General features: G+C 48.1%; 1 protein-coding gene across 1 annotated transcript in view; it reads left to right on the forward strand.

The window, feature by feature from the left end:
• Positions 1-20,377, forward strand: part of DOCK1 (dedicator of cytokinesis 1) — a 473,828-nt gene that overhangs the window by 374,170 nt on the left and 79,281 nt on the right. Inside the window, exons 33-34 of the mRNA XM_040486934.1 lie at positions 7,332-7,390; positions 18,750-18,898. Of these exons, the coding sequence (XP_040342868.1) occupies positions 7,332-7,390; positions 18,750-18,898 (208 nt within the window). The remainder of the gene's footprint in view (positions 1-7,331; positions 7,391-18,749; positions 18,899-20,377) is intronic.

Below are 20,377 nucleotides of genomic sequence, written 5' to 3' on the forward strand. Positions count from 1 at the left end.
GTCTGAGGCAAGCGCCCGTGGCCCGTGAGGCTGTGTGGCTAACGTGTGTGGCAGGTTCACCCATGTTTGTTGTATTTTTCGTGCCTCTTTCTGTACCTTAAACACTTTATAATCTAGCTGCAAGTTTATTGCTAAGTACCAAAATCTACATAAGACATATTTAAAGGCATCCTACCCAAATGCTTACATTTTCCCAGGACCCAGAACCGTTTTAATCTGCTTAAAATTGTGCTAGTGCAAAGGGATTGAGTACCTGCTCTGCACTCAGGGTCCTGGTGCTGGGGACCCCCAGGGTGCCGTGACAGCCTGGACATTGGCAACTAGGAGCCAACGTGGGGAGCCCAAGGCCTCTGGCAGGAGGGGATCCCAGGCTGCGTGGCAAAGGAGCAGCCAGATTACCAGGTTGGCTCACCGAGCCGTGGGTCAATGAACGGCCAGTCCCCACAAGGGTCCTCAAGTCCCAAAGGGCATGGCCTGATCTATGAACAAAGAGATGCTGTGGGTTACTGAAGCAGAGGTGGGTGGCCAGGCCCGGAGGGCTTGGGGGAGAGCGTGAGGCCCAGTGATGTGGGAGCTGACCCTATGGGTCCGAGCACAAGGCTGGGTGCTGACACAGAGCACAGTGCAGTGTGATGAGCAAGGCTGTCTTTTTCTAGGGGGAACCATGGGCTTCGAAGGTGGAGTGATGCCACGTCCATTTAATAGCCGCTGGCCGCCTCCATTGGGGTCTGTCTACTGCTCTAGGGTTCCTGAATCCAGCCAAATGCATCTGAGTGAAGGCTTCTCTGTGGAGCCCCTCCCCCCGCACCTGTACACCCCCACCAACCCTCCTCTCCCTCTGTGCCTTCAGCAGCTCCTTTCTGCCTGGTTCACGGCGTTGTGGCCCAGAACGATAGAAAATCCCGGTGTCCAAAGATCAGCCTGTTCATTCCCGCTTGTTAAGCTCTCCATCCTCCCGATGACGGGGGTTGGGGAGATAATTAGGATATTTGTTCCAGAGACATTCCCCAAAGTGCATGGGGGTAACGTAAAATAATGGGCCATACCACGCAGAGAACTGATTATGTCAAACCCAGATTGACTATGAGATCTTCCAGTGAATCACAAAATAAATAACCGCTAGGAACCAAAGTGTATCATAAGAAAATTTAACTGACTCAGCCTTCAGACATCCTTGTTGCTAGTGACTGCCCACAGAGGACATGCGAAACCTGACCATCATCTGTCCCTCGCCCAGCCCACCCCCCCCACCCCGATCTTCAACATTATTGGGACTCAGGCAATATGAGTCAGATGTAAAGGAGTTTATTTTTGATTAGCAGCCAGCTTGGCCATTTTAGTGCACAGGACACATGTGTCCTGGCATGTGACAACGTGACCTGTGACTACAGACAGGCTCCTGTGTTCAGGACCAGTCTTTGTCCTGGAAGAGAAAGGGGGTTCAGGAATTGGGCGTCCGGCATTTCTAAGCACAAGGTGCTCACTTAAAAGTTTCAGCCCAAGAGAGTAACATTTGAAGGCCAACCTCAGGCCAGTGCATTTGAACCTGTAACGCAGGTTCCGTGAAGACCCTCTCCCCAGTTGTTTTCCATGCTGCTTCTCGATCTTTATGATAGAGATCTGCCCTCCACCCGTTGCACCCTCATGAGACCATGAAGGTAGTAAGGTTGCTACTTCATAAAACATTTGTACACATATATTTATATGTGTGTTGATTAGTAAAGTAAAACCTATTTCTTCAAAAATATTTTGAAACTTAAACTTTATTTTTTTATATATTTTTTTAAAGTTTATTTATTTATTTATTTTTTTTCTCTTTGAGAGAGACAGAGACAGCATGAGTGGGGAAGGGACAGAGGGAGAGAGAGAGAAAGAGAGAGAGAGGGAGAAAGAGAACCCCAAGCAGGTTCACACCCAGAATGAGACACCCCGTAAACAAATATCTCCACGCGGGGCTCTGAGATGTGCATGTGTTAGGTCAAACTACAGACGTTGCTCTTAGGGAAACTGGAGGGAAATAAAGCTGTGACAAGCCCCATTTTGCAACGTGACCTAATCCCGAAGCTGTGTTTGCACTCCAGATTGTGACAAGAAATAGTTCAGAAAAAGTATAACTTGTGTCTGTGCTCATTTTGTGAGAGACTCTGATCATTCAGAATAAATTCGCTGTGAACTGAGTTAGCCAGGGGCCCGGGGAGACAGACGTAACAAACGGTGGCCCTGTGCCGAGTCCCTGTTGGCAGGGGGCACGTGTTCCCCACGCCCGAGTGATACCGTGCTCCGTTGAACATGGTAGAACTCCTGTGGCACCGGGCACCGTGGCACGTCCGAGCCCTGTGTGTCATGAGCTTTATTCCCTTGGTCGCTGCTGGGGTCCCACCTCCTCTTGCCTCCCTCAGGGATTCAGCGTTCAAATGTCCCGCTTGGCCCATCATCTCCCTCCAGCGGCCTCCACATCTGTCTCCGTTCCTCAACCTCCGCCCGCTCCTAACACCGATCTGTCTCTTTCATTCGTTCTCAGGACGAATGTCGACCTGCTTCCTCCTTTTTGGCCTCACTGTTCCTTGTCAGGCTCCTGGTCCTCCGTCGGGCCATTCACTTGGTGGCTGGGCTCCTTGAGCCTTGCTCTTGGGACTTCTTACTCCACTCTCCCTCCTTCAGAAGGCCGTTTTCTCAGCTGTGCATCTCAGCCCTTCCTCGAGCCAGGATGGCATCTTAATGGTCATCACACTCATTTCCCGCGGTCATCCACCCTCGTAGTTAACGCACCGGGTGGCTCGAAACTCCTGAAGTTTATTGTCCCACGTCAGGAGGCTAGGAATCCAAATCAGGGGGTGGGCAGACTTGGCTCATTCTGGAAGCTCAGATGGAGAGCCTGTTCTGTGCCTCTCTTGCATCAGGTGGCTGTCCCCAGGCCCTGGTGCTCCCTGGTGCTCCTTGGCCTCGGCTGCACCCTTCCCAACTCTGCCCCTGTCTTCAGGTGGCCTCCTTCCCCGTGTCTCCAAATCTCCTTCCCCTTGTAAGGACACCTGTCCTGGGACCTAACCTCCCTCTGACCTCCTCAATCAAGTATGATGTCATCTTAGCAGATGACATCTGCAAAGACCCTGTTTCCAAATAAGGTCGCGTTCTCAGGTTCTGGGGGCCAGGACCTCTACACGTTCTTATGGATGACACGGTTCAACCGACAGTCATGCCCAACAGACTTATTTGGAGGCCATACTTCATGGAGACCACGAAGGTAGTGAGGTTACCACTTCATACGCCATTTGTACACATATATTTATATGTGTGCTGGTTAGTAAAGTAAAACGCATTTCTTATTTCAAAAATATTTTGAAGCTTAAACTTTGTTCTCTCATAATTTTTTTAAAGTTTATTTATTGGCTTTGAGAGAGGCAAGAGACAGCATGAATGGAGGAGGGACGGAGAAGGAGAAGGAGACAGAGAATCCCAAGCAGGCTCTGCCCTGGCAGCACAGAGGCCGATGCGGGACTTGAACTCATGCAGCCGTGAGATCATGACCTGAGCTGAGAAACCAAGAGTCAGTAAACCCAGGTGCCCCGAAACTTAAACTTTAAAAAACTGTCTGTGGGGGTGCCTGGGTGGCTCAGTCGGTTAAACATCTGACTCTTGGTTTCTCAGCTCAGGTCATGATCTCATGGTTTGTGAATTTGAGCCCCACATTGGGCTTCATGCTGACCATTCGGAGCCTGCTTGGGATTCTGTCTCCCTCTCTCTCTGCCCCTCCTCTGCTTTCTCTCTCTCTCTCTCTTTCAAAATAAATAAATAAACTTTAAAAAGCTGCCTCTGTGGCCTTTGTTCAGACTGCATCCCCTTGTTCTTTCTTTTTTTCCCCCCTTGTTCTCTTAAGGGGAAGGAGCAGGCTCCCTGTCCTCCAGCCACTTTTCCTACTTGGTCAATATAATCACCTAGCCTGCTCTGCCACGGGGCATTTGCACCTGCTGACGCCTCTGCTTGGAATGCTCTTCCTTCCCCTCTGACTGGATTACATCTTTCCTCCTTCACATCAGAGGGTAATTGTGGACTTTGTTCTGCCTATGATATTAATATTCTCATATTAGCTCTGTGCCTGGCCTCTAGTAAGCATTCGGTAATTAATGAATCAATGAGTAACCCTCCCCGAATGAATCAATTTAAATGGCCATTGTAACCATGAGGGGGCTGCCGTATGAGGCCTAGCCTGAGCTTGTAAAGGAAGCACCTAGCGTGGCTCGAGTACTTGCTAGGACATATGAGGGCCTTATCTCTCTCATTCTTAAAAAATCCTGGGAGGTAAACATCATACATCATTATCCCAGGACTGCAGAAGAGGAGACTGAGGGTCAGAGTGGCCAGGTGACTTGCCCAGTGTGCTTCTGTTTGGGCTCAGGTCAGCCTCATCCCCAAGGCTGGACTGTCTGTGGTGGGCAGTGGGTTTTCTGTCCCTTGGGGTGAAGACTCCCGAAACCAGAGACTGAGATAAGGCCTCAGAGATCGGGTTCCTGCTATTTTAGGTCAGAGCAATAGGCCTGGTGGGGGACCCTGTGTCTACCTGGGCTGTGGGGGGATTGTCTGCTGGGGGCCCCGCTGGCAGTTTGGAGGTGCTCCCTTTCCCGGGGGTGGGCACGGGCGGCCGGGCCGTGGGGGGCGGTGCCGGGTGACCCCAGCTCCGTGCTGCTGTCCGGCTGGTCCATTCACCACCGGGAACCTTTGCTTCCTCGGTGGAAAGGGGGCTGCAGCAGCGTCCCTTTGCTCACCCCGTAGTCTTACTGCCGGAGTCCGATGAAACCAGGGCCCTTGGCGGGACGTGACAGAGCGCCGTGCCGTGCGGTCAGGGACGCCCGCACTTGCGGGCCCTCGCGATGAGTGCTGCGGGGCGAGGCGCGGGGCTTGGGGTCCGACTCTCGGGATCTTTTTCTTCCCTCCTTGCCTGTGACTCGGCCGAGCCCTCTAGCTCCCCCCTCCAGGACTGGTTCCGCTCCCTCCCGTGTAGGCTGCTAGACATGACCTTGGTTGTGACCCACAAGGCCGCCAGCCCCGGTCTGCTCCCAGGTAAGGAGCGTTAGCCCCGACATCCCCGAGGACTGCTGCTTTCTCCTCCTCAGGAGGAAGGTACAAACGCTCCGGGAACCCCCCCTTGAGTTCTGGTGACAGCCGTGACCCTACCGGGCGGTTACCCGAAGATGTGTAGAGATTAAGCTGCCTCCGCTGAGGGATGTGCTCCTGGATCTCTGCCGATATCCTGCCCTCAAATTCCGTGAAGGCACATGGTCCTCCACATCCGAGACAGGACAGCGTAACTGGGAAACGCAAACGAGGCATCATGACCGTCTCACCCGCTGTGGGCACCATAAGGAGAGGTGATGCGCAGGGAGAGGAGGCAGAAGCGGCGGGGGCTCCCTCTCCGCGTGGGCCCCCTGGCACCCAGGGGTCGGCCTCAGCTCTGGAGAAGTGGCGGGTGACTGTAGGTCACGAGACATCGGGTCACTCCCGAATGGTCCCAGCCGCCTGGCGTTTTGGCCTTTCTTGTTGTGTGAGAGCTATTACCTCGGGAGGAGAGGGAGTCCCCTGGCTGTTAGAAGAGTATTTAAAGCTTGAGTCAGGCAGTGGCAGGCCAGCCGCTGTGACCAGGTCTCACCACCTCTGGGGGCTCTGAACTCGTGCTGGCAGGGGAGGGGGGGGGGTCTCTATGTTCCCGGGGTCCTGCCTGCAATGCCGAGCTCCCGGGGTCCCCAGATGCCTGCTCCCTGAGAGGTGATCATCCACCCGCACAGCGAGATGCTCGCAGCCTCAGGAGGCGGCAGCAGCACCGGGCATGAGTATGGCTTTACGCTCCGCGGTGCTCTTTCCGGGTAGATGCCAGGAGGGTGCCAGCCGGCCCCACTGTCTCCGGGTCTGGGCCGCAGCGGCTGCCGGGGCCCTTCGTCATTTGTGCGGGAGCAAAAATGGGGATCGGGAAGCTGGATCTACAAGCCCGGACAGGGTGCACAGCTGAACGGGGCTTAGATCATACACACCTTGGGCGATTGGGGCTCCAGTTGGGCATGGAAGGATGCTCTCTGGTCACCCACGGACTCGGTCCAGTATCTTTGCTGTCAGCGGATGGGCCGCTCCTCACTGGGGCAGTGGGGACAGGTGCATTCCTTGGCCAAGATCCCCCCTGTCTCACTCACCGAATTCACCCACATCAGCACTCACCCGGTTGTCAGGCTGGGCAGGAAGGTAACTCATCGACATCAGAGGACAAGCTTGTCCTCGTGGGAAGGGGCTGACGCTCCCAGCTCAGTTCTTGTCTGTACAGTGGGCTGTGGCACCCGGACAAGCGCTGTGCCCCCGGGTCGACTTCTGTGAAGGGGCTTCCAGGGCAGGCTTCCCTGGTTGAGAGTCTGAGCCTACAGCCCTCTCCGGCCGGAAGTGACAGATGTGTGCTTAGGGCACCGGAGACTTCTATAAGGGGGCAGCCTACTGCAGTTGATGATTTACCGGGAGGATCTTTGCTGTTGGAGCCACAACCGGGTCATCTGTACACACAGCTTTTCCTTTCCACATCAGCTGATGTGAGGACCAACAGAGCGGCTTGATGACCCAGCTGCTCTACTGTCGTACTCTACGATCGTTTTGCAAATGACTATTTTTAATATGATCAGGCTTTTTTTTTCTTTAGGCAATAAAGGAAAAAGTTAAATTGCTCACAAACTAATAAATGTTTATCTTCCGAAGCCTCACGTCCTGTTTTCTCACAAAACACACACCTCTTCTGCTGACCGGGTAGAAGGGAAATTAGCATTTATTTTCCTTGATAAACAAAAGACAGGGTAATATTTGTTGACCTCTTTTGGTGCAAAGCCCTTCCATAGGGATATTTGGGAGAGGCCTCCCCTGCTCTTGTGTCCACGCCAGGGCTTAATTTTAACGTGTGAAAGCTGCTTTGTGAGCAGGGTTGGAGGATGCCCTTTCGTGTCTGCGGTGCCTGGATGCTCTGCACACAAGCTCCCCCTTAGGCCAGGGACCCAGGTCCTCCTCTTGCCATTAGAGATTGAAGAAAGGAAAATGCTGCTATTACTCCCCACCCCCTCACCCATACTCCCATGGGGGTGTTGGGGGTGGGGGGGGGGACATTCCAGAGGCTGAGGTAATGAGAAAGGGAGACTCCCTTGGCTCGATCCTTCCTCCTTCCGTTCCCTTTGGGGGCAAATATGCCACAGCGTCGATACGGTCTTTGTTTGTCTCAGTGATGGGGGACTTTCGTTGTGCTTAAAAATAATCTAAGTCTGATTTCCAAATGCTCGAAAGGGTGACTCAGCGTTTTCCCTGTCCTTGGTTCTCAGGTACGGAGACATGAGGAGGCAGATCGGCTTCGAAATCAGAGACATGTGGTACAACCTTGGTGAGTAGCGGGGCTTTCCGGACATCGTGGCGGCAGTCTTGAATGTGTGGTGGGTGATGACGTTGGCCCCGGCTGTCGGGGCTCGGGTATCCGAAACATCCGAATCGTTTCTCCTCCTCGGAGAGCGATTGCTACTTTTGCAATAGCTGTTTTCCATAAACAGGAGATGGGAAGAAAATCTGATGTGGGGGCGGAGAGCGAATAGAAACATCCGTGGAGCTCCCTCTTGACGTCAGGTGAACACGTCTCTGCCTTGAAGCTGCTTCTGGGCGTCACGTCTCTGCCTTGAAGCTGCCTCTGGGAGTCACGAACATTCCCTCCGTTCCTCAGGCATCCAACCGTGTAGCTCATCTCCTTGTCACAATGTCACTGCTTTTACTATTCAGTTTAATATATTCTACCATATTCTACCCTCAGGTCAAAAGGGTTTTTTTTTTTTTGCCTACTCAGAACCGGACCTTGTATGTAGGCAGAGCGCCACCAGGTGGTGGTAGCATAACACACTTGCACAGTGAAAACACCAAGGGATCATTGTGTTTAAGATGAGACATTAACGTAGGTGTTTGTCACTACAAATTTCCCTCTTGCTGCTGCTTTTGCTGCACCTCAGACGTCTCGGTGTATTTTGTTGTCACTTTCATTTGTTTCAAGATATCTCCTGACTTCCCGTTTTACTTCTTCTTTGACCCATTGGTTTCTTCAGGAGCAGGCTCTTTAATTTCCACTATTTGTGAGTTATCTCATTTTTCTTTTGTTACTGACTTCTGATTTCATTCCACGGCAGTTGGAAGAGATACTTGGTCTGGTTTCAGTCTCCTTAAATTTTGTTGTTGCTTTTGTTGTTTTAAAGTTTATTTATGTGTTTATTTTAAGAGATAGACAGAGCACATGAGTGGAAGAGGGGCAAAGAGAGAGGGAGAGAGAAAGAGAGAGAGAGAAAATCCCAAGCTGGCTCCCACTGCCAGCTCAGAGTCGGATGCAGGACTAGAACCCCCAAACCATGAGATTGTGACCAAGAGCCAGAAGCTTAACCCACCGAGCCACCCAGGCGCCCCCCCATAAATTTGTTAAGAATTGTTTTATGACCTAAGATGTGGTATATCCTGAGGAACGTTCCATGTGCCTTTCAGCAGAATGTTATTCTGCTGTTCCTCAGTGGAATGTTCTATATGTCTGTTAGGTCTGTTGGGTCTAGTGTTGGCTTCATTGGTAAATATAACTCAGCTGAACACCTCAAGAAACTAGGAAAAGGATGAAGCCCAAGGTCAGCAGAAGGAAGAAAACAATAAAGATGAGAGCAGAAATAAATGAAATAGAGAACAGAAAAACAATAAAAAAATTCAACACAACTAGAGTTGGATTTTTGAAAAGATAAACAAAATTGACCAACCTCTAGCTAGATGAACTAGGAAAAAAGGAGAGAAGACATAAATAAAACGAGAGGTAAGGGGTGCCTGGGTGGCTCAGTCGGCTGAGTGTCTGACTTTGGCTCAGGTCATGATCTCACGGTTTGTGGGTTTGAGCCCCGCGTCGGGCTCTGTGCTGACAGCTTGGTCAGAGCCTGGAGCCTGCTTCAGATTCTGTGTCTCCTTCTCTCTCTGCCCCTCCCCCGCTCACGCTTTGTCTCACTCTGTCCCAAAAATAAATGTTGAAAAAAAAAATTTTTTTTTTAAATAAAAAAATAAATAAATAAATAAATGTAAAATAAAATAAAATAACGTGAGAGGTGCAACAAAACCATTACAGCTGATACCACAGAAATAAAAAGGATCAAAAGAGACTACTGTGAGTAATTATATGCCAACAAATTGGACAGCCTAGAAGAAACGATAAATTCCTAGAAACGTACAGCCTACCAAGACTGCATTATGAAGATATAGAAAATCTGAACAGACAGATGTCAGGTAATCTACAATCCAAAACTTCCCACAAAGAAAAGCCCGGGACAAGATAGCTTCACTGGTGAATTCTGTCCAACATGTAAAAAAGAATTAATGCCGATCCTTCTCAGACTCTTCCAAAATATCGAAGAGAAGGGAATGCTTCCAAACTCATCTTACGATACAAGCACTACCTTGATACTGAAGCCAGATAAAGACACTACAGGAAAACTCTAGGCCACCCTCTCTGATGTGAATGTAGATGTAAAAATCCTCAAGAAAACGCTAGCAAACTAAAGTCAGCGGTGCATTAATAGGATCATACCCTGTGATCAAATGGGATTTATCCCTGGGATGCTGAGATGGTTCAACATACACAGAGTAACAAAAGTGATAGACTGCATTAACAGTGAAGTATAAAAGTCGTATGATTTTTCAATAGATACAGAAAACCCATCTGGGGAAATTTAACACCCTTTTGTGTTAAAAACTCAACACACTAGGTACAGAAGTAACGCATCTTAACTTAATAAAGGTCACATATGACAAGTCCACAGCTAATATACTCGGGGGCGAACCACTGAAAGTTTTTCCTGTAAGATCTGGAACACAGGGAGATCCACTGTCACCACTCCTATTCAACATAGTACCGGAAGTCCTAGACAGAGAAATTAGGCAAGAAAAAGTAGTAAAAGCCATCTAGACCACAAGGGAAAAAGTAAAATTATCTGTTTGTAGAAGACCTGATCTTTTTTTTTTTTTTAGTTTTTTTTTTCAACGTTTTTATTTATTTTTGGGACAGAGAGAGACAGAGCATGAACGGGGGAGGGGCAGAGAGAGAGAGGGAGACACAGAATCGGAAACAGGCTCCAGGCTCTGAGCCATCAGCCCAGAGCCCGACGCGGGGCTCGAACTCACGGACCGCGAGATCGTGACCTGGCTGAAGTCGGACGCTTAACCGACTGCACCACCCAGGCGCCCCAAGGACCTGATCTTTTATGTAGAAAACTCTAAAGACCACCACAAACACTGTTAGAACTAATAAATTTGGGAAAGTTGCAGACACAAAATCAACATACAAATATCAGTTGAATTTCTATACGCTTACAAGAAACTATCTGAAAAGGACATTAAGAAAACAATCCCATTTCTAATAGGGTCAAAATGAATAAAATCCTTGAGCAAGGAGGTGAAAGACCTGAACACTGAAAGGTACAAATTATCAACGATGGAAATTCAAGAAAAAAAAAACAAATAAATGTAAAGACATCTCGTCTTTGTTGATTGGAAGACTTGATATTGTTAAAGTGTCCATATTACTCAAAGCAGTCTGTAGGTTCAGTGTTATCTCCATCAAAATCCCAATGGCATTTTTTCAGACATTGAAAAAATAATGCTAGAATTCATATGGAACCACAAACGACCCTATGTAGGCAAAACACTCCTGAGGAAGAAGAAGAGTGGAGGCATCATACTTCCTAATTTCAAAATATATTACCCAGCTACAGGAATCAAAACACTGTAGTACTGGCCTAAAGGCAGACATACAGACCAATGGACCAGAATAGAGAGCCCAGAAATAAGCCTGCACATGCACAGTCCACTGAGCATTGACAAGGGAGCTGAGAATCTGGAGAGAGGATCATCACTTTAATAAATGGTGTTGTAAAAACAGGATATCCACATGCAACAGAATGAAACTGGACCCTTGTCTTACATCATACCCCAAAATCAACTCGTAATGGACTAATGATTTACTTATTTATTTTATTTTTTTTTTTTACTGTTTTTATTTACATTTGAGAGAGAGAGACAGAACATGAACAGAGGAGGAGCAGAGAGAGAGGGAGACACAAAAACCGAAGCATGCTCCAGACTCTGAGCTATCTGTACAGAGCCTGACGCGGGGGCACAAACTCATGAACCATGAGATCATGACCTGAGCCAAAGTAGGATGCTTAACCAACTGGGCCACCCAGGTGCCCCTGGATTAAAGATTTAAGCAGAAGACCCCCCCCCCAAAAACCTCAAAACTCTAGAAGAAACCATAGAAGAAAAGTGTGTTCCAGATCTTACAGGAAAAGCTTTCAGTCGTTCGCCCCCGACTATATTAGCTGTGGACTTGTCGTATGTGTCCTTTATTATGTTAAGGTGCGTTACTTCTATATCTAGTGTGTTGAGTTTTTAACACAAAAGGGTGTTAAATTTCATCAGATGCTTTTTCTGTATCTACTGAAAAATCATATGACTTTTATACTTCATTCTGTTAATACGGTATATCACTTTTGTTAATCTGTGCATGTTGAACCATCCTTCATATTGTACTTGGCAATGATTTCTTGGAAATGACAACAAAAGCAAAAGTGGACAAGTAGGATGACATCAAACTAAAAAGTCGGCACAGTAAAGGAGACAATCAGCAAAATGAGAGACAGCGGGTGGAATGGGAGAAAGTTTCCAAACCATATATCTGCTAAGGAATTTATTCCCAAAATGGATAAAGAACTCCTACAACTCGATAGCGAAACACACCCAATTAAAAAATGGCCAAAGGGCTTGAGTCGACATCTCTCCAAGGAAGAAATACAAATGGCCAATAGGTTTGTGAAAAGATGTGCAACATCACTCATCATCAGGGAAATGCAAATCAAAACCGCAGTGAGCTGTCCCCTCACACCTGTCGGTTGTTATGATTATTATGTCACAGCCATAATAGGATGGCTATTATGGAAAAAAAAATAAAAGGTAACAGGTGTCAGCCAGGATGTACAGAAGTTTGAACACTTGCTCAGGGTTGGTGGGAATGTAAAACGAACTATGGAAGACAGCATGGAGGTTTCTCAAAAATTAAAAATCGAGCTACCATGTGATCCAGCAATCTCCCCTGCTGGGCATACCTCCAAATAAATTGAAATCAACCTCGATGAGGTATCTGTATTCCCATGTTCACTGCAGCGTTATTTACAACGGCCAAGATATGGAAACAACCCAAGTGTCCATTGATGGTTGGATGGATAAAGAAAATGTGGTATGTCTATACAATGGAGTATTATTCAGCTTCATTTACGAGGAAAAGAAAAAGGAAATCTTGCCATATGCAAAAACATGGATGGGCCTGGAGGACATCACGCTAAAGGCGAATGTGTCCTCTGTGAGCCCAGCCTCTCTCCGAGTGGAGATGAACCTCTTCCTGGCACCTGGTCCCCACTCTCAGCTTGCTTTGTGCCAAGGTGTCTGGGCATCTTTCTTTGGCCTCACGGATGGTCCTGTGCAAGATTTCAGTGGCATTTCCTGCCTGAGCGCCCGGGGCCCTGCTTATTCCACTCAACTTGTCACATGGAGCCTGTGGTGGCTACAGACGACCTCCTCATCTCCCCTCTCCCCAGTGACTCTGTTCTCTCCAGGGAGGCAGGGTCTTTCCACTTCTCTCTCTAGTTGCCCCATGACACCTGGGTTTCCTTTGTTCCCCCAGGGCTGAGGCAACTTAGATAGATTCCTGCTCTCCATGTCGTGGCTGGAGAGCTTGGCTAGAAAGATACCCTGACGTGTCCGTATTCCACGGGAAGAACGAAACAGGGTCATAAAAACTGAACACGGTTTTCCGTGAAGGTGGGGAACTGGACCCCATCGCCCTCCTGCGGACCCTTCGAGCAGACAGGGGTGGGGGGTTGAGGGCCACGCCTGTAATCCGGCTTTGCGGTCAGCAAGTTCTCAGCAGCTCGTTTCCAACCGGAGCCAGATTTCCTCACCAGAGGCTTCGACTCCTGATTCTTCTTGAGTTCCCGGATGTCAGCAAACATGGGTGCAGGAAGGCTCTGTCACATCTCGAGGGGAAGTTCGAATTTCCAAATACCCTTTGTCCATCTGTTTGCGTGAAGGATGGAGTCTTTTTCAAATGCGTCTTTACACAGAAAAATAAATGCGGAAAGCCTTGGCGTAAATATACTAAAAGATACTGTATTGTATAATACTAATAACATCGAAATTGAGAAGTATGGTGTAACATGAAGCGTCACCCGGGTTCTCAGGAGTAAAACTCCAGCGCAGAAGCTCCCAGGTGGTGATGAAGAACTGGCTGGAACGGCCACGTCCGTTCACGCTCTCAGTGGACACGCATCACGCACCTGCATGCTGTTTGGGTCTCAGGAGCTTGAGGAGACGTGTCAATGCAAGTGACTTTCCTGTAGCAGCTCAAATGCCCAGAATCTGAGTTCTGGCTCCAGGCTGTCCAAGAGCTTCCCACATCTCCCAACACAGAGCCTGCCGGGTGCCACCTGCCCCTGCTCTAACTTCCATCCCCCCGGAGGAGAGAGTAGGAGCCCTGGCTCTGAGGGAAGGAATCCCTACTGGAGTTTCCTTCCTCCCTTGCCTCAGCCTGGCTATGTGGCCTCAGTCACATGACCCAGTCTCTCTGGGCTTCCATCGGTTTTCCAGGCTGTAAGACGGAGAGGTTGGACTGAGGTTTTCAAGAACCTTCCAGTCCTGATGCTCCGTAATTCTTCACATACATGTGCGGATCTCAGTAATGAAATGCCAAGGCTTCTGGAACAGGGAGGAGGGCCATTCGTGATTCATTTTAATTGATCACGCTCGGACAGATGCATTTGTCACTTGCCCCGATTGGCCAGACAACCGCAAAACCCACGCCAGGAAGGGGCCAAGTGCAGCCCCATGAGAGACAGTCCAGAACAGGGCAGAAAAGGATGTTTAGAGAGACGGCATGGAGGGAGCTGCCCTCTGCTGGACCTGAGGGGAGCCAAGGCTTTTGGAGGTGCCAGCACTTCCTGGGCAGGTTCTGTGAGCTCCACCTGCCGCCCCTCTGCCTGAGAGCCTCCCAGGCCACCTCTCGCACTCAGGCCCTTCCTAGGAGAGCGGCCACGCCTTCTTGTGACTTGTTTGCCTTCATCTCTCAGGTGCAAACTATGAGCTGTGTGTTTTCCCCCCACGGGAAAGTTTTAGGTATCGTTTCAAATGGCAGGCCTGCTTCGTCCTGAAATGGCTTTGATGGTTTCTGCACTATTGCAGATAACCAGAGGCATCCACCCTGGCAGATATTCTGAATGATGGTTAACACATCAAAATGCTTTTTTCTCGCTTGACAAATAGTTGCTGCCCCAACTCAGCCCACCCTGGCCCCTTCGTGCTCCCCCAGGACCCCCCTCTTCGGTGTGCCCTCCCCACACTGAAGGGTCACTGGCTAGCATGGAAGGGGCTCCAAAACTCAGCTCAAACCATGGCTGACCTGACTGATGGGCGCTCCTGCCTTTCCAGCTCTTTCATTCTACGAAAATTATGTTCCTGGTCGCCTATGTAGTCAGTCCATAGATCGACCGCCATTTGAAAGTGGCTCCATTTCATTTTGTCCCCTTCCACGATTGCTGTGAAGGAAGGTAGGATAGGCCCGGGGTAATACGAGCTCCTTTGTGACGCCGACTCCAGGCCCTGGGGAAGGCTCGACCTTCAGAGGATGCACCTTTAGGTGTAAATCAGATCTTTAAAACTGTTTGGGAGCGGTTGGTTCCCTTGACATTATGTGTCATTATGCTCCAAACAGGCTGAGTCAAGCGGGAAGTCTTTGATTTGCAACGTAGAAAAGGATGCACTGAAAAAGCAAATGTCCCATTTCATCTGGGCAGTTGCTGATTTGAATGTGGTGATTAATGTAAAAGACCTGTGTTTTGCAGCTTTTCAGGCACGGATATTGAACACTGACTCTGGCCTGAGAAGCGGCCAAGAGGTCAAATGTAAACCGTGACCTCATTGGTCAGTGAGGGGCGAGAATCTGGTAACAGCAAGAAATAACCACCCACCAACATGATGGGGTTCCTCGCTTATAAAATAATTAAATTATTTTTTGGAAGTCAAAAAAAAAAAAAAGTAATAAAAGTGTCAGCAGCCCAAAGGGTCTGCCCCAAGCAGCCCCTCAAGACAGCTAAGAATGTCTCCATGGGGTCACCTCAGGCGGCCTGGATCTTGCCTGCTGCGAATCTCAGGTATGAGAGCCTGCCATGAGCGTCCCTGCCAAGGCCAGCACTCTGGGAGTTTATGACAGCACATCTCGGTTCCCCAGGATGTACACAACCTATTTCCTATGCAGTGGTTTTTTTTTCTTTTTTTTAATAGGCTCAGGTTTGGGAACATATTGGCAGGTCGATCTAGCCCACTCTGGAAGGAAATAAAAATAGAAGTCAGATATATTTATCGTTCTACAGTCAGTCACCTATTCCTCGGTCAGGGTTGAGCCCGTCAAAAGCTCACACATCACAGCAGTAAAATCGTTGAATCGCTGAAGCAGTAATTAATAAAGTTTTATTGTGCACACACCAAAGAGACAGTTTGCGGACAAGGCCCCCTCAAACTAATACATGGAAGGAGGCTCAGAGGTATATCATTACAAAGAAGCTTATATAGTGGGACACCTGGATGGCCCATTCAGTTAAGCATTCGGCTCTTTATCTAGGCTCAGGTCACGATCTCGCGGTTTGTGAGATCCAGCCCGGAGTCAGGCTCTATGTTTAGAGCAAGGAGCCTGCTTGGGATTCTCTCCCTCCATCTAGCTCTCTGCCCTTCCCCCATTTGCTCACTCAGGTGCTCTCTCTCAAAATAAATAAATAAACTAAAAAAAAAATTTTTAGAAGCTCATATAGTGAGAAAACAATGACAATTTACTGGTTATAATATTGGTGATTGGTTATTGTTTTAGAATTCTCTTCATTGGTTAGTGGTTACCTCATGTCAACCTTGGAAAATGTGTGTGTGTGTGTGTGTGTGTGTGTGTGTGTGTGTGTTTGTGTTGGTTTTGCCTATGATTTTCAGAGGCCTAAGCAAGAAGTGACCCCGGTCAGGTGAGCCTTGCCCAGTAAGCTAAAGGAAGCTTTGCTGGTATGACAAAACCGATTTTCTCTGCTCGGGGAATGTTCGAGGCCGGTCTCCATTTGTTTTCGATTTTAACAAGCCGAATACTCCACGCGACTGTTTCCTCTCGGAGTCTTTCATATAATACAAGCAGTACGTGGAGACGGGGGTCTCGGATCTCCCCTCCAAGCAGAGCTTCAGACAAGGATCTGTTCTGCCGGGCTGAATGCAAGCGCAGACTCGCGCCGCCCCAGGGGACAGAGCAGCATGTTTTTCCCCCTCCCAAACCTGTCACATTCTGAGTCGGAAAGGAGAAATCAAAAGCACACTCTGTCCAAAAAAAAGGAGGCAGGGGGCCGGAAGGGGGGGATGTGCTTATTTACTGAGCTGTTCAGTTATGTATCAAAGTGCGCTCCCGGAAGCAGGGGCCAGAGCGCCTGATCTCACCGTGGCCCGCACCACGCCCACTTCCGTTTTGTTTATTACCCGCGGCAGGCGGGCCAGCGCGGTGCAGAGGGTCCTGCCGGAGCCAGCGTGCTCACAGCGAGATCCGTGTCAGCCGGGTTTGGTCCGGAATAGCTTTCGTTCAGGGGGTCCCTTTGCGGATGATTCTGGGGACTGGACACATGATGTGCTTTCATTCAAACACATACAGTGAGGCCTCATCAGTTTCTGGAGGATGGTGGAAATTTTTGCCCCGTCTACCTTTGTGTCTATGGAGATTTTCCTGGGGTTAGAATGGGGTTGATGACCCAGAATTCTGGACCCTCACGGTTGCAAAGAGGTTGTCCAAACACCCAGGGGGAGACTGTTGCCAGGTAAGGACTTGGATCCCCGGAGAGAGCACAGCCCAGTGTCCAGAGGGGACGGAGAGGCTCCACGTTTTGTAACTCGAAGAAAGACTCTCGGTGGGTTTTAAAAAATTTGGGAGTTGTAGCTAGGAGATTGGCAAGGTGACCCGAGGTAAAGTATTCCCATTGTGACCTGATAATTAGCTTGTTCTTCCTTTGCCCCCAGCAGGGGGGGGCCCCCCCGGAAGCGCATCCTCTTTTTCTTGAAGTCTACACCACCGCAAGAGTCACCTTGATCCTCATTGATTCCAAACCTGAGTTCATCATTAAATTTGAGCAAGCGATGCTCCAGGGGAAATCCATAATGCAAATGCAAATGCAAATGCAAAAAAAAAAAAAAAAAAAAAAGAGGAAAAGAAAACAGGACTAAAAGAAAGGGAAGAAGAATACTGGAGGACACCCAGGTCTTGCCCACCTTGAGGACCATTTGTTTTTGCAGAGGTTAAATCCTGGGGCTATCACTGTAGAGCCCAGCACTGGCCCCTGGCCAGGTTCCTGCGTTATTGGGAAGGTCAATAATCAAAGATCAGAAAACCATCGTTCCTGTCACTTATTTTTCCAATCTGTGCACCGACCACCACCTGTCCCCACCCTATACTTTCCTCCCAGCTGAGAGCAGTAAGGGCTGGCAGTGACAGACAGCGCTCTCTGTGACACTCAAATTGTGTTGATGAACGACTTCGTGTCACTATCATCTGTTTTCTGAAACACTGGCTCTGACATTTTTTCAGCATAAGACAAGAAAAGTGTCACCTGAGAGACTGAACATAATAGCATTTTTAAGAGAATGCTTTGCCACAGTTACATGCCTTGCAGGGACATTAAGCATTTTGGGGAAAGGATAAGAATCACATTATTAGCACCTTTAGTCCAAATATTACCTGTAAGATTTTCATTATATTCAGTTCCTTATTGAAGGTTACATTTTGCATGTGTCCACTTAATGTAAGTTTCAGAAATATATTAAGTTAGGCTTTATTATGACGGTTATGTACTTTGTGAAGTGTGGTTATTTATAATAGCCAAATTTGTTTAATGTTCTCTTTGCAGAAATCTGTATTAGCCGAGTAATAAAACCAACTAAATTCTTTAGAGGATCCATTCTGTTTTCTGATTATGTAGAAATATGAGTAAGAGTGATTAACTCTGGGTAAATTGCTAGTGTTAATAACAAGTTGTCACAAATGATATTACCAGGTATTCTGTCTCCCAGCCCTGCTGTAGCTAATGCATACTGTTAGCTGCTCGTGTCCTTGATCAATGTGATATAATTGTCTATTTGTGAAATGACATTTGTCTTACATAACAGATAAGTCATGACTACAGGCCTTCTATTGGATAGATACTTTAATAGCTTCCCTTACAACATGTAGAATCTAGTTCACTTCCGGGGCGCCTGGGTGGCTCAATCGGTTAAGTATCCAGCTTTGGCTCAGGTCACGATCTCGCGGTCCGTGATTTCGAGCCCCGTGTCGGGCTCTGTGCTGACAGCTCAGAGCCTGGAGCCTGCTTCGGATTCTGGGTCTCCTCCTCTCTCTGCCCCTCCCCTGCTCATGCTGTGTCTCTCAATAATAAATATACTAAAGGCTGGACTTCTTATACTAAAGGCTGGACACATTCAAAATACCTGCGGATGAGAAATGGACGCACATTCCCAGTATCCTAGCATTCAGGATCACACTAAGCTGTGTGGTTTTGTTTGGTCCTTTGAAGCGCATTTTAAAATCCTTTTTTTAAAAGACATGTTCTGAGTAATGCATTTCTGTGTTTAAGGTCAACACAAGATAAAGTTCATTCCAGAAATGGTCGGCCCGATACTAGAAATGACACTAATTCCTGAGACAGAACTGCGCAAAGCCACCATACCCATTTTCTTTGATATGATGCAGTGTGAGTTCCATTCGACCCGCAGCTTCCAGATGGTAAGGACATAGTAGGTGTGCGGTAAGTGGCTTGGGGAGAAGACCAACAAGCCTGGAAACCTTGAAAAAGACTTATAAATGGCTCTGGAGTTAAAGATGTTGAGAGATTTTCCTTATTGAAGAAGCCTGTCATCCTTTGCCTGCATCTTTAGGGAGAAGTGTTGTCAATGACTAGCTTTTCCTTATTTTGCTCTGGATTTACTTACACATTAAACCCTGGATGAAAGTCTCTTTCCGCCGCCCCTCCCCCTTGGTATGTACCCTCAGAATGTTTAACCAGATGTTATCCTCTCAGACTGCCTGCTTCTTGCCAACGTATGTTATTTTCAGGTCAAAAATCTCTGCTTTTTTTTGTTTTCTTTTACATGTGTCTTGACCTTTCACCTGTGCCGTGAAACTGATAAGAATTCCTCTAAAAAAAAAAAAAAAAAAAAACCCGGGTAGAGTGCTCAACAACATACTGTATCCATAGGAAAGACAAAATCTGCATATTTATGTGGGAGGATTAACAAAATCTCCTTCCCTGGATTCCATGAAAATAAAGGTGGTGTTTACATTTCCGCCAGTGGAGACACGCTCGCCCGCACGAACATACAGCGGCTTTCTCCCCCGTGTGTTGCTGGGCTGGCTGGGAAGCTCTGCAGGAGGCAAGAGAAGAACCCCAGTGTTAGTGGTTCCTCCATACTTGATTTAAATATTCTAGTGATTCGAGTAAGTAAGTACCCACTTGACATAGATTTTTGCAGAATTTGAAGAAAAATCCCTGTATTGGAAAAAGACTACATCTGAGCAGCGTAACTGTAATGGATGTGATATTTAAAGAGTAGATTTTTGGGGCGCCTGGGTGGCGCAGTCGGTTAAGCGTCCGACTTCAGCCAGGTCACGATCTCGCGGTCCGTGAGTTCGAGCCCTGCGTCGGGCTCTGGGCTGATGGCTCAGAGCCTGGAGCCTGTTTCCGATTCTGTGTCTCCCTCTCTCTCTGCCCCTCGCCCGTTCATGCTCTGTCTCTCTCTGTCCCAAAAATAAATAAACGTTGAAAAAAAAAATTAAAAATTAAAGAGTAGATTTTTCCTTCCTCCCCTTTATACTTGCTACCTTATAGATTTTGAATAGTTTTACCTTTTCACTGGTCAGTCTTTGCTATTACGGCATGAAGGTGGTAGCCATGATGAATAATTTTGCTAGTTTCTAGAGCAAAGAACAGATACAAAGCTAAAAGAAACCCTGCTCTGTGCCTACACTTGAGTGTGAACACTGATGTCAGGTACCCGTGCTTTCTGGCGTAGCCTGGTGCTACCTGGACCTCCCACAACTCACCGAACGTCTTTAATCTTTGGTTCCGAGCTGTAATATTGGTACAGAATGGAATCTGCTCCTAAGGGATGTTGTGAGAAGTGAATAAAATAAACCTGTGAAGGCCACCTGCCCACCCGCCTCCCTTCCTTCCCTTCCCTTTCCTTTTGATTCCTTCCTCCCTCC

This window comes from Herpailurus yagouaroundi, unplaced genomic scaffold (assembly GCF_014898765.1).
Source record: "Herpailurus yagouaroundi ecotype Mexico unplaced genomic scaffold, PumYag 163, whole genome shotgun sequence".
NCBI classification, from domain to species: domain Eukaryota; kingdom Metazoa; phylum Chordata; class Mammalia; order Carnivora; family Felidae; genus Herpailurus; species Herpailurus yagouaroundi.